Source organism: Zonotrichia leucophrys, chromosome 5, assembly GCF_028769735.1.
Source record: "Zonotrichia leucophrys gambelii isolate GWCS_2022_RI chromosome 5, RI_Zleu_2.0, whole genome shotgun sequence".
Classification (NCBI taxonomy): Eukaryota; Metazoa; Chordata; class Aves; order Passeriformes; family Passerellidae; genus Zonotrichia; species Zonotrichia leucophrys.
The window spans coordinates 52,654,470-52,669,907 of NC_088175.1; the positions used below are offsets into that span (position 1 = coordinate 52,654,470).

Sequence of the window (15,438 nt, forward strand, 5' to 3'; positions counted from 1 at the left end):
AAAAATCTTGCCCAATTATGAATTTTAGGAACAGTTATGCCAAATGGTCTTATTCCTTTTTTAAAAAATTGTCAAAATTTCAGAAACTGTAAAAAAGTAAATATCTATAATAATCTCTTTTTTGATCATTTTTACAACGATGTTACGTGCTTTCAAAAATGCTTTCAAAATGCTTTTTGGAGTATCAATACGAGGCTTTTCAGTTCTCTGTCTTTATCTAAAGTGCTCATTATAGTGATATCTGATCTTGTTTTTAAGGGTGTAGATTTGCTCCATAATTCTAATATCCTCTTATGCTGGGACTAGGAGCAAGCCAGTTATGGGATGAGTTATTTTCCCAACTGCAAAATCAGAAGCAATTAACAGCATTGTTCCTGATAGCATACAGAGACTTCAATATATCTTCCGAAAGTAAACTTTTTTAGCAAAAGGAAAAATGTAGATAGTCTTTTGTTCTGTGAGTGTAACTTACAAAAGCAAAAACGTTATTATTCACAATGAACAGAGAGCCTATAATTTTGTATATTTGATTTGATCCTAGTAAAAAAGTACTGGGTAAAACCTCATATTATGCAAAATATTTTCATGCTAGGTGAGTTTATCAATAGATGAAATCCTGGCTTAGGTAGGTACATGACTCACACGTACTGCATTTGTTAAAGGTCTTTGAATACCTGCAAATGTTATTTATTTAAATGCAATTAATGATAAATGCAATGCAATTAATCCTTCAAAAATAAAGAAGGTTGATTTTCTAGTTTTACCGTTGTAGTCAATAGTGTGTGAATATTTCTCTTGCAGTACATACCTCTACCTCCTTAATTATTATTTTTAAATATTAGCTGGCAGTCTGCCTTCAGAAAGAGAGGCAGTTAAATTTAATGCAAGAAATAGAATTTGTGAATGTAAAAACTATGATCCTGCTTCTTACACACTGGAATTGCCTGTCCATAATTGGGATATATTTCCATCGTGGTCTTCTTTATGTACCATGCCAATAAAAAGAATGTTTGTGTTTTAGAGAAGTACAGAAGTGTCTCTAAGATAGAAACTAAAGGTTGCTTCAAACTTACTTGAGAAGTTGATTATATTGATGAAACTTCTAGGGCGAACAGTGCATGAAGAAAAAAGAAAATATATAAATTCCAGGGTGTTAGAATTAAAATTATACCTCATTTTTTAAATAACTGAGTTTTAAATTTTAGCAGTAAGTGCTGGAAAATCCTGAATTAAAAAAAAAATGAATGTGCAGAATCTTTGCCTAGATGTTTTAAACGAACAAGGGCATTTGTTGCAGAATGAGTTGTTTGTCGGGTGCAGGGAAAACTCGGGGCTCAACATGAGTCATCAGCAAGTTCCATTTATTGAAGAGAGCATCAGACACTTCTACAGCGAGCAATAAGCTCATGAATATTCTGTAATTTACACTGTCCATTGGCCACACCACAACATCAGCTCTTCCCCATTCCTTAAAAGTTACATCTCTCTTTTCTCGTGTCTCCTCCACTATTTATTATCACACTACAGCTAAGTCCAAAGTCACGCTATCTTGCAAGTGCAAAACTCAAAATTAGCCACAACCTTGTACTTTTCCAATCTCTAGTCAGCTAAAATCCCAACAAGCATTAAAATTAATTTTTTTTTTTTGAAACCGTGGAAGTTGGTGCCCAGAGCAGTGAGTTCCCAGAGCCCTGCAGTGAGCACAGTGCTGGCCTCTCCAAGCAGCCTGCCAGCAGCCCCTGGGAGCGTGTGCGGCCTCGCTGGCACCGATAATTGGGGATGCTGCCCACCATGTGCGCGGCTGCCTGGTGCTCCCAGCAGCTGCTCCCCTTCCCTCTGCGCGGCTCCTCTCCTCTCTGCTGCACTCACACACGCAGGAAAACACCCCTTCTCCCAGCACAGGGAGCTTTCTCCTTTATTTCCAAGTGTATCTATGTTTAATTCCATCAGCCAGCTCTAGCACGTGCTTTATCTGTCGAATCGTCGAGTCAGTGCACTGACCACGCAGAGAATTCACACTGCTTCCTGAAGATGTAATAAATTCCCTGATTTTTTTTCCCTGAACCACTCTAGTACTACTCTAATAACTAACTCACTCTAGTTCCTCTGCTTCCCAGGTTGTAGTTACGCCCCTAACTAAATTAATTGGTTGTCCTCCATGTAAATTCTTCGCACGCGAAATTCTCGTGAAGGACGTGTAAGTTCAAAATCACTTTAATGATTTGTTCAAAATCACATTCAAAGTTTTGTCTGGATGGCAGATACAAAAACATAGCTTTGTCTTTACCTGCTTTGTCATGAGGAAGTATATTTTTGGTAGTGACATACTTTGTCTCTGTCAATCTCCAATACTAGTTACTCCAGTGAAGAAGAAATAAAGCAATTGGTGTTACTGATTTTTGACAGGGGCAAATTCCTTTCAGCAGAGAATTCACACTGCTTTCCTGAAGCTGTAGTAAATTCCCTGATTTTTTTTTTCCCTGAACCACTCTAGTACTACTCTAATAGTTCCTCTGTTTCCCAGGTTGTAGTTACGCCCCTAACTAAATTAATTGGGTGTCCTCCATGTAACTTCTTCGCACGCGTAATGCTCCTGAAGGACGTGTAAGTTCAAAATCACATTTAAGTGATTTTGCTCAAAATCGCATTCAAAGTTTTGTCTGGATGGCAGATACAAAAACATAGCTTTGTGTTTACCTGCTTTGTCATGAAGAGGTACATTTTTGGTAGTGACATAATTTACCTTGTCTCTGTCAATCTCCAGTACTAGTTACTCCAATGAAGAAGAAAAAAAGCAATTGGTGGTACTGATTTTTTGACAGGGGCAAATTCCTTTCAGCAGAGAATTCACACTGCTTTCCTGAAGATGTAGTAAATTCCCTGATTTTTTTTCCCTGAACCACTCTAGTACTACTCTAATAGTTCCTTTTCTTCCTAGGTTGTAGTTACACCCCTAACTAAATTAATTGGGTGTCCTCCCTGTAAATTCTTTGCACGCATAATTCTCGTGAAGGACGTGTAAGTTCAAAACCACATTTAATCAAAGTTTTGTCTGGATACAAAAAAATAGCTTTGTCTTTACCTGCTTTGCAATGAACAAGTATATTTTTGGTAGTGACATAATTTACCTTGTCTCTGTCAATCTCCAGTACTAGTTACTCCAATGAAGAAGAAATAAAACAATTGGTGGTACTGATTTTTGACAAGGGCAAATTCTTTTCAGCCCAGACTAATTCTGGTTTTATATTATATGAGATGATATGAATATATGCATATATATTATTTTTTAAATTGTTTTGTTTCCTGTATTTTGCCAAATACTTTGCATGTTGTATGTGACAGGGAGTTCAAAAATTGACTCTACTTGGTTTCTTTGTTTTTCAGAAAGTTTAATTTTGCCTTTACCTTTCATATATTATCCTTTTTTTCTGGCTGGTGAAACATTAAGATGATCCTCCCTGTTTAATATTTTCTGTATTCTGGTTTGCAGTTTCTCTCATGCTGCCTTCTTAATCTGTTTCTAAACAGTCACTTACCTTTTTGATAAACAGTAATGCTGTTATGTTGGTTCACTTTTCCTAAATTCTCATTTCTGGTTTGACTCTTCAGTGATTGCAGAGCATTAAATAGTGATTTTGTTCTTGATGTTTTTTCCCTCTGTGATAGAAATGCACCAATGTGGCTCTTGCATTATTCCAGCAATCCATTGTCTTAGATTTAATAACTTGGAATTGCATTTATCCAAAGACAGTGCTCATTAATCCAGCCTGATGGGACAGTTCATAATGTCCTGTAAGGCTGTATTTTGGTAAAAGACACAAGTTTGCAAAAAAAAAGTCTGTTGGTGTGGAGTTTTTCCAGAGTAACTGGAAAAAAATTGTAGTCCACTAAAGCACACAGATTTTGGGGGTTTTATTGATGGAACTTCTAGGGCAAACAGTGCATGAACAACAAAGAAAATTCTCTTTTCTCAAGAACAAAAATAGGAATACACTATTCTGGAAGAGGGTTTCAAGAAAATGACATAAAAACCTTATCCAAATATGAATTTTATTCAGGTGATATGTGACAAGTTTTTACTTGATTGATATTTTCTACCGATTGAACATCCTCTTATCTTACACTGTCTGTCAGGTAATAAATATTGAGCTACTTACAAGTGTGATTAAAATAGTTGATGGAAGGTTATTTTTCAAGTCTTCCTACTGCTTCTTGAAAATGCATTGTGCCTGAGAAATCATATGGTACATTTGAAAAGGGAAAATTACTTCCATTTTTAAAATCTAGCATTGATCAAGGAGGGCAGATTGAAGAAGCATTTCATTTGTTGTTACAATTTCCAAGTTTAAGGAATATTATAAAAGCAAGTAAGAATTCTTTTTCTGTGTTTTGATAATCAGTGCATTTAAATACCTAAATTTAGAAAAAGAATTATTGTGCAGTTGTGTGAATGAAAGGACTTGAATGTCACTGGTCTGTAATGGAAAAGTCCTAAATTAGAATTTAAAGTATTTTCCCATTGTATTTTTTTTTCTTTAATTGCTAGAAATCTTTGGTAAATCCGAGTAGATCTTTCCCTCAAAATACTAAAGAATGTTTTTTAATTCTATTCCTGTCCTTCCCAATTTTCTATCTCTTAAGTAGTAGTAGATTTTTTTTGAGTGGATTATTATATTCAATGGGGAAAGCAGAGCACTTGTTAAAGCCATCCTTTATTTTGAACTCAAAGCTGGTATTACTGCTAAGGACTAAAAACCATATTAGTCAGCATGTACCAAGGGAAATTAATTGACTAATGAAAAGTCAGTATGAATAACTCTTCTTACAGAGCCTGTCCTCAGAGTCTGCTGTTCTGTTTAGCAAGGTATTTTCATTATTTCATCCAGTGGCTTAAAAAATTAATTTCCTACAATATTAATGTTTTGAATTCACCCAAGTGCAGGAGTTACTGATGGTTTCAGTGTAGAAAAATTCAGAAACAAACCTTTTCCCATCCCAAGCCTTTTGTGTTCACACTGAGTGATTTAGCAGCTAAACTCCAAGTCAAGAACCATTGCTAATATAGGATTATAAGATGTGAGCTCCTATAGCTGGTGAATTTCTCACAGTTTGAAATCTTTATTCCTATGACAAGAACTAAGAGTGATTTCCTACCTTAGAGCTCTCACTCCTGAGAGTTCTCTGGTGCAAAGTGCTGAATAACCTCCAAATGCATTTGATGAGGTAGCTGCACAAAGATTTGTATTGAGATCCAACATCATGTGGGTTTTATATCATAACTAAGGAAGCTTTCAAATTTCTCTGCAAAATAGAAACCATGAAGATGAAATGGTATTAATATTTTTCTGGGTTTTTTTTTTACTTGTTTTTTTAATGTTGTATGTTGCTTTTTGTTGTATGTGAGACATAGATTTTAACAGCTGTAGAAATATTGTAAGTTTATGACAGGTATTTTGGGTTATCCACATAGTTTTAGGGATGAGTATTTTGGTTTTAAACATTCATAAAACCATCTTTAAAATTCTGACTGACTAGGAAGCTCAAGTAAGTATCCTATTCAAAATTTAATTTGGGAAACAGTATTTTTTTTTCATTTCTCTTATTGCTGATGGTATTTGCTAACCATGCTGTAGAAGAAATAAATAAAGTATTATGTGGTTTCATAGAATCAGATTTTGCCTGCCAACAAGCTGTGTTCTATCACTACCACTTCTGATTTGGTAACAACTACCCATTTCAAAAACAAATACAATATACAACTGAAGCATGTTTTTGTCCCCACATATTAGCTGTCTGTGAACCAAATTAACTATATTAGGGTGAATAGTCATGCTCTCTGTTGAAGTGACATGCCTCAAACAGCCTTGTCATTTTAATAAATTTTACTTTTCAGAAGGACACTATATACACATCCTCCCCATCTCTCTTTAATTAAAAAAAACCTCTTTCCCAAACTGCACACATTAAACTGGAGCAGCGCAGGAGCACATGCAAGGTGGCAATTTTATTTCACATTTTAGGTGCATAAAGTGAAAATCCGCCTTTGGAAATCAGGTGAGATTTAGAAGCAAGTCTTTGAACAACAGCAGCAGAGCTAAACAGTTAAATATCCCATCACAGTATGGAGATAGTCATCTGTTCAAGCATATGGAATCTTTTGGCTACTGGACTAAGCAGTTAATATAATGCCCAGTGTCCAGACATGGACACAACTGTTATGGAAGCAGAAGGGAGGAGGCTCCTCTATTGAGCTCATTTTGACACTGATAAGTAAAGATTAAAAGAGTGACTTCAAATAATACAGGGCAAAGGAGTTATTGCTTTAAGCAAGTCATTCTTTTAGAAAATGCAATGTAGTAATTTTTTTTCCCAAAGCTTTTTTTTTGGGGTTTGTTGTTTTTTTTTCTTAAGTTCAGGCTCTAGGAAAAAAAATAAATAAAAGAAAAAGCCCTGTGACTAGCCTTAAATATAGGGTTTATATGTTCTGTTTCAAAATCAGAACAAAGAAGAAAAATTTTGTGTAAAACTATTTTACATTTAAATCCTTGCATGTGGCCATCTGATTTCCATTAAGATTTCCATCTTAAGTGATTTTCACAGAAGCAAATATTGAGCTCCTGTGCAACGTGTGCTTAGGAACATTTTGATGGGAACTTTTGGTGTTGTTTAAAAATCCTGAAATTTTGGAATCCAGCTCTACCTCTTTTTGTTTAGACATTCTCTATTAATTAGAATATAATCATAATAAAAAGGAATACTGCATCTTTAATGATGTTTTTGTGCCTGTGTAGTTAAGCTTTAATGCTAGGAGGAAGAAAAAAAAATTAAATTAGCCTTGTAACCTCTTTCTCTTCCAGACTGATGATGGAAAATAAAAGCTCTTAGCCACAGAATGTAACACTTAGAATTAATATTTAATTAGACCAGCAAATTGTACACCGTGGCTGAAAGCTTCCAAAGAGTTGTTAGTGCCACAATTGACCTACAAGTTTAATAATAACTCACTTCTAGGAGCAAGTGCCAGTTCAGCATAGTGGAGCCACTGTAAGAAAGTCCTGGGAGATTAAAATCAGCAAACCAAATGGCAGGCGAGGATTCCTGGGATGGAGCCTTCTGGAAAGCTGGGAGCTGGAGTGGCTTTGCAGCCAGGATTCAGATGAGAACAGTGGGCAAAAAAAGCTGATCCCTCCTGTTCTGGGAGCTGCTGGTTGGAGGCCAAAATCTTAGAACAGATTTTTTTCTAAATGTTCTTGCTGCAGCTATTAATTTCTATCACAAATCAAGCAGTGAATGGCTTATCTTCATCTTTTAATTCAGTTTTAATATGAACATTGTCGCTGAATTCACCGGTCATGGATTTTGTTCATGGAAGAGAGATACATTTTTGGTATGATGTGTCATTTAGTATGTTTGTATTGCAGAATGTTTAATTTTATAGCATCTTACTGCTGCATAAAGGAGTCCTTGTTAGAGTTAGATATGACAAGCAATTTGTGGTAATATTGTGAAATGTGTAAATTAAATATGAAATGAGCATACATTGTAAAATACAATATTTGGAAGGTTAAATAGCCTAATCTTGCTTTTCATTTTACGAAGAATTAAAATATAAAAGCCTGGAACCCTCCATTAGACATCCATCTGAGCCTTAATTCCGTGGCAAATTATTCTAGTGAAATAGGGCACCATAAGTTCAAAAATGTGCAAGCACACAGCAACAGACTGAGGAAGGAGCGCTCTGCATTATTTATCGGCTAGACCCTAAATAATTAAAGAAATGCCTACTCATTAGTTAAAAATTAAAGCAGGGAGGCCCTTGCCAGCAGAGGGAGCAGTCATGTCTTTGCTTGGGTCCCCTTCCTTTCCAGCCCACCCATCATTTCCACCCTGCCTCTCCTTATTGCCCAGCCAGTTCCCCATCTGGACCCGGCTCTGCCAGCCTGCTCCTGATGACAGCCTATAATTTTGTACTGGATAAGGGATTAGTTTTTTAAGTGGTTTTTGTATTGCAGAGTCTTGCCACTTGGTTATCAACACCAGTTAGGTGTTCCTTTTGATGCTTGTGTGCTGGTAATTGAAATAATAGTGCAGGTTCTTTTGGGGCACCCGGGAATAAAATGAGATTCGCTGTTTAAAGAATTAAAGTTGCAGTGAGTGTTAGCCTTTCCAAATTGGTAAGAAAACTGCAATGACTTTTATTTTTTTCAGGCAAAATGGCAACAAAAGGAACTCCTGAACCTTTTTCTTATAATGAATGACTCCCAATGGAGTCGTAGGATTTTAGTTAAGGCAGTTGGTTTCAAATATGTAATTTTGGCAGTTTTGTTGTGGCTCTTTTGTTACATGACTCACTCTTCAGACTGCTTTTGCATCTCTGTTTTATACTGCCCTATGACCAACTTGTAGCATGGCATATTTTCTGTGTTCAGTTTTCTAGAGGAATCTGCTCAAATGATCAGCTCATTTTTACAATGCTTGAAGACCAGAGGTAACCTATAGATTTCTAATTATATGCTTTTACAACAGTGAGACAATCTGATTAGTGAAAACCAGATAATGCTCAGGGGAGGTGCTGGGCTCACCTTAGCCCACATCTTGTACTGATTTCTTTCTTCTTGTACCAATTTCTTCCTTTCCTGCATGGAAAGAGGGCTCAACCAGATTTATTTCATCTCCAAATAAATGCAAGGTGCCCCAGCAGCACTCAGAGTCACCTGCAGCCTGTGCTTCCAGTCACAGAATGCTGAGGAAAGAGAGGAGAGGAGAAAAGCACTGGGCAGGGCTCAGCTCACAAAGTGTCACCCTTTAGCACACTGCACATCTGTCACCTCTTTGAGTCACACAATAACAGGATTTTCAGCTTTCTGGGCTCCCACTCCCACACCATCTTCAGCATGTTTTAGCCCAAATCCAAGGATGTGCCTCCTGGAGCAAGCCTCAGCTGCAGTGGGAGGCTGAGCTGGGACCCCAGCTCACTCCTGGCTGCCTTTTTGCCTTTGGCCAGCTCACACCACACCTCTGTGCTTGTTCCTGACCTGTAAGGGAGGAGTGCAGCCCTTGCCTGTCTTTTGTGAAGCACTTGGAGATCAACAGATGGAACGTTTGATTTAAGCTGCTAGGCTTGGTCCATCTTTTTTAGGCTGCAGCAGCAGCAACTGTTATTGACTTGCTTGATTTATCTCTGTTTAGTGAGCTCTCATTTCACTGCTTTCAGCCTTTAGGTCTGCCCTTCAGTGGCAGAATAGACAAACTTCTGATTTTGTAAGGTGCCAGGGTTTGCTGGCCTGAGATGCTTTCATAGCTCAAGTAATGCACAAGTCCATCTTCAATGAAGATCCAAAGTTTGGTTTTTGGTTTTTTTTTTTGTTTTGTTTTTTTGTGGTTTTTTTTTTTTGGGTTTTTTTTTTCTTTTTAAATGTGTGATATTTACTTTTTATTTCCTGGCTCATTATTCTTCCTGAAAAACTATCAAAATTAACTGTGTACAGTGTCACCCACCTTCATCTGACATTTTATGGTAATATGCAAAAAACACTGCAGAGTTCCCACAGCACAGGCAACTATCAGGGCAAAGTTATTAAAAGCAACCTTAAGAGAACAACCAAAATCTGGAATTAATTTGTTGTGTAACATATTGACCAACAGATGCTTTGTTACTCTCTTCCCATTTTTATAAATATGTTGCATCTAATTGCCTGCTCTTGTCTTCACTACTTGTCCTTTCTTTGCTTCTGCAAATTGTATAAAATTTTTCAAATATGTTCTTTACTGCTTTAAATTAGCTGATGTAACTAGCTATGTTATTTAGCTATGACAATATTATGTATTAATATATATATTCTATATATACATAATGTATATATTATAATTGTCTATTATCCATTACTATATATAATAATAGATACATAATATATACAATCTTTATATATAAATATATCTATAAATAGATTTTATAATTATCATATTATACATTAATGTTATTTTACCTCTAAACAAGTCAACCAAAATCAGTTTTTCTCTTGTTTCATCCATACAGGATATTATACCTAAGTTTTATGATAGTCAGTAAGGTTCTTCAAAGGTAAAAGAGGAATCCCCAGGTGTGGATTTCTCATCACTGAAGGCATTGTACTTTGCAGCAAATCCTCTAAGTTTATTTCTTGAGTCTTCCACCAAAGACGTGGCACTTGTGTTCAGTTTTTTTGTGAGATTGGTACAGATTTCTGCACACCAAAATTTGTTAATGGTCATTTTATATTCCCATGGCCTGAGTGTACATTCATTTTAGATCGAAAATTCAACATTCAGTTAGGAAATTTACTGTGTGCAAACACACCTAATCACTTTGGAGTTGGAAGATGTGTAGAATTTTATACTTTACAGCCTTTAATAATTATCAAGTAACACTTTTTGGCAGAGCAGTTGTTAATAATTCATTTTGGGTATTTTTGAATAATAATAATACATTAATACTTTGAATCCTGCTATAATAATGTCCTATTATTATTTGTGAATAATAATCAGAATAAGTACACAAGCTGGATCTCTCTATAAAAGTAATACAAGGGGCCATTACCTAACTTCTTTACAAAAGATGATGTACGGGTAATTCTGAATTTTTCTTGAGTAATAATTATTAAAAAATAGTCATAAGTATTTAAGCCACGTTTCTTAATAATTTATATTTCCAATGTAAAATCCTTTGGAGATGAAGTAGTAATGACAAGTGGTAAATATTTGTGTATTGTGAAGTCATTACTGCATCATTGTGTGATAATCTGTCAAAAATCTCAAGGATTATATCATGTATTGAATATCCAACCATTGTTTCTTTTTAGTTCAATTTGCCTGTCTCTATTATGGTGCTAAGCTTATTTCAGTTTTATGCTACAGAATATAGCAGAATTAAAAAAAAAAAAAACCCAACCAATTTTTTAGCTTTTCTTGACACTTCACACACCAAAATTTGCTTTAATTTCACAAGATTCATATTATTTGGCATGAACTTGCTTGGTGTTTATTATTGAGACCTCCTTTCACATGAAGTGTTAGGATTTCTGTATTCACCTGTTGGTAACAACAGAGATTGTTGCCTCAAATTAAAATTTTACCTGGACTTGGGAGAACTGTCTGAATTCCTCTTTGCTGTCATACAAAACACTGAAACTGGGTTTTGTCCCAGTACAAACAATATTTGTAATTAGTGGTTTAGGTGATGAAATTGAAGTAGGATTCAATGTGTTAATTCTTAATTAAATTATTTAAAATAAAATCAATGAGGGGATTATATTACCAGAATGTAAAGATACAGAAGTAGCCCTCTACCAAAATATAGGCCTAATGTCTCTCTGAAAAGAGATGTGCTCTTAAAATACCTTCTTTTCAATGCAGTGTGTAAGTCCATATTAAAATTATGTTCATGTACTAATCAGAATAAAAATGCAAATATATGCAAAAAAAGGTTTATATATATATTTATATATATATTATATATATTTATATAGGTGGTAGTTCTATCTTATTGTAGATCCTTAACATGAGTGTCTTATTTCCTTTTAAATTTTGAGATTCTTTATATGTATTATGTAGAAAAGTTCAGGCTGTCCAAAGAAAAATTTCCACTCCCTGACTTTTCTTTACTTATGCAGTGCAAGCACTGAGGATTTGAATATTTTTGTTACATAAATGTTGTGAGGTTTTGAATTTTTTAGAAACTGGCAAAATGAGAGGACAGATTTTGGGTGTTGGAAAAATTTTGACAGGGAATCAGAGGAGAGCTAGAAATTAAAGCAGAGGGGAAAAGACAGATTTTTTCCCTAATAGGGAATCCAGATGAACCAAGATTCATTTGATTAATAGTAGTAATGATAAAATTGTGGTGCACTGAGAACTCAATCCAGTAGAAACACACAATATTAATTTCAGTGTGGAAGTTTGAGCATACAGAATTTCTGTTGGTGGAGTCCCATGCTTTGTACTCAAACACAGAACACGGGGCATTTTAAACAGCTTTTGTTGTAAATAAATATTTTTAAACAATATATAAAACAACTGATCAAATTATTGCACAAATAATTACTCAAAGCTTATGCACCTTCTGAAAATAAATTAGTAAGGCAAAGCAATCTTTTTCCATGATTGCCCTTGCCCAAAGCTGCCTGAGCACGTGTGCAGTTCCCATTTCCAGAGCCAGCTCACTACGTGGATTTTCCTGACATGTTTTGAAAGTACACTTTGGTTGAACCCAAATATTGCAAGTTTGCACTTAAAAGAAAATGTCTGTCTCAAACAGTAGCACAAAGTAAGATACAGAATGGATGCCCAGCCCAGCCTGCACAACAGGATTGCTACCATGTTGTTAGAATAATTATATTTTGGCTGAACTAACTAATTTATAAAAACTGTGGCACATCTAGCAAGACTGAAAACTTTCCAAGGCTGGCTTTTTGGGTTGTTTCGGGTTTGTTTTTTTTTTTCATTTTTAGTATAATTTAAAACAATACCTCTTCTAGCTGCCAACAAACTCTTTCCCTGAATCTCACCATTCCTGGCTTCCCTCCTAACCATGTCCTGGCTCCCCTCCAGAGCTGCCAAGTTTATGCCAGAAGCAGGAGGTATATTTGTATGGGGCTGGAGGAAGATCTGGAGCTCTGTTAAATTTTCCAGCCCAGATGGGGCAACATGATTTGTGTCTTTATGTCAGTGTGCCATACATCACAACTATCTGTGTGCTGACGTCAGCTTTGATCGGGCATTAATGTGCTGAACGCTGCAAACTAGAAAATACATGATAGATACAGATCTATGGCAACAATGCCACATAAGCAAATGTCTGTTTGGTGTGGCCATCCACTGTGCAAAATATTTCCCAAGATACACTGCATTAAGCCAGGGGAATATTTTGACACACTTCAAAAACAAAAACAAAATCAACGTGGGCAAAGACAGCCCCATTTAAGAAAGCAAACCCTTTCAGAGGAAGAGCTGAAACCCAACATGTTAGGCAAATATTGAGGTGCTGTCCCTCACTTGAATCTTAATTTTGAATTAAAACCAAATAGGGGAATGCTATTCTTATGATTTGCAGGACTGTCAGTGATGGGGGCATGTTGCTGATGGTTTCTTTCCACAGTTTTTGTGACCCATTGTTATCAAAACTGGCAAGCAAAAACATCAGCAGACAGCAAATGTTTTTTTCAAAGGATAAGTTTTGGTGTTTTTGTATCAGGACTTTAGCTTTCTTTCCAGCAATCATCAGTGTTTATTTATTTATATAAAAGTTTTTTGCTTCTTACTTACACAAATAGCATCCAGCAGCCTCCTGAAGAGCTGACAAAAGATGGCCATTTCTGGTCTGTGGGGTTACAGAGGTCACTGACTACTTTAGATTTACATTTATACCATCTTTATGTGATTGCCCCCATAGAATAAGGATTCCATTAAAATATAATATATTGTCTCTCCCTTCCTAGAAGAGGAAATGATTTGCAAGCCAGCTTCACAATAGCAAGGTGTGGGGATTGATGTGTGGGCAATGTCCTTTTTACCTCACTTGTGTTATTCCTCAGAAAGGAAATTCTGTAGGGTGACAGCGCTTTATCATCCTCCATGGCTAGATTTGTGGGTAAAATGGAAGTTCCCTGGCTCCACGGGGGTGGATGCTCTTGGCCTGGGCACAAGAGGCTTTGAAAAGAGCCCCCTGCCCAGGATTTGATGCCATCTGGCCCAGAAGGTGGGGAAGGGAGGGGGTGTGAAGGTGCCATGGGATCTGTGGGTTTAGGGCCGGTAACCTGAGCAGATTGGGCTGTCCCAGGCAGACCTCAACTTCACGTGGAGGTCAGGAAACAGAATTCTGTTTATTCTTTGACAGGAGCAGGAGATTTTCGCCTTTGGTGTCTGCTCTGTAAGCTTCTCTGCGGCTAGAAAATAATGGTTATTGAAATGTGGGTTCTTGGGAGCAGTTGATCACCATTTTTATAAACCTGAATGTCACTACAATGCATGGACTGTTCTAACGTGTCTGGGGATGTTTTAGTGTCTCTGCTCCTAATTGATGAATTGTTATTATGGAATAGTTTATCAGTATTTAAATTTACCTTTCAGAATAAGCAGAAGTCATATAGTTCATGAAAGAAGTGCAAAATGTACAAAATACTTTAAAATCAATGAAAAATACCAAACTAGAACCTGGGGCTGCAGAGCTAATTCCTTATAATTGTAATGGGTATTTTGAGATGATTAGTCTTGATACCCCTGAAGGTTTGATAAATGTAGCACCTACAAGCACCAAGAACAAGTATTATAACTATTAAGATAACTATTTGTTATCTTCAAGAAATATTTTGATTTTTACCACAGAAATGGTTCTCTTTTTTCCTCATTAAATACTAACATCATCAAAGCATTTAAGAACATTTTTTCTGACTTACCTCTGAAGATTTCTGTTGTGACCTTTGAATGTCTCTCTCTGCTATATAAAATTGAGTAAAGAAAACCACGTGGAAAACAGCTTATTTAAGGCATGTGACAGTACATTGTAGAACAAGACATAAGGCAGCACGTAAAAAATCACAAATATATTGAGAAATGATAATGCTGATTGAAGCTTTAGAGTCATATATTGTGCAGAGAGAAACTTTTACAGGGAAAAGTGCTGAGAAATCAGCATTGAGTTTTCCATGTTCCACTGATAGCCAAAATGAATAATTGTGTGGGCTCTGCTTGCTCAAAGTATTAGAGATGATGTGCCTAAGTGTATTAAAAACCAAGGTTTTCAGAACCCAAACAAAAACTGGGCATCAGACTCACAGCAGAAATCAATGAGAGATAAGCCTAACACATGGCTTGTTGATATTGCTGATGTGAGCAAATGCTTGTTGTGAAGATTTAGGGAAATGTTAATTTAGTGCTAAGTTAGCCCTTTCATGGTTTATCCTTGTCAAATATTTGTTTTCTTTAGACACATACTTGAAGCCTTTTAATTTATTTTTTTTAAGAAAAAAAGCCTTCTAACATAATTTCTATGTATTGATGACCTATTTTCCCCTCACAGTTTGTCACTGAGAAGACCAAGGCTTGCTCTGTGAACATTAATTACCTTTTTCATCACGTAGGATGTGTATTTTGTTTCCATGTCTTACAGAATAAAGCAATTATGGAACGTGTAACAAACTTGTCAGATATGGTGGTTGGTCTTGAATCATTTATTGGCTCTGAGAGAGAAACCAATCCATTGTACAAGGATTACCACGGTGAGTTCCATCTTCAGCAAGGCAAAAAGTCCGCCCTGGGTGTTTCTGGGGCGCTTAGCAGCTCGCCCTCCAATTGGGCATCTGCTCTAAAGCAGCGTTTGGTTTCATTTTGGAATTATACCTCTTAAATGTTTCCCCTTGCCTAAGCAGCCTTGAGTTAGGGAAATTTCCAGCAAAGTGCATTAAG

The 15,438-nt window shown here is 36.2% G+C and overlaps 1 protein-coding gene across 1 annotated transcript in view; it reads left to right on the plus strand.

The window, feature by feature from the left end:
- Positions 1-15,438, plus strand: part of ELP4 (elongator acetyltransferase complex subunit 4) — a 156,757-nt gene that overhangs the window by 58,458 nt on the left and 82,861 nt on the right. Inside the window, exon 8 of the mRNA XM_064715616.1 lies at positions 15,143-15,251. Coding sequence (XP_064571686.1) covers positions 15,143-15,251 — 109 coding nt within the window. The remainder of the gene's footprint in view (positions 1-15,142; positions 15,252-15,438) is intronic.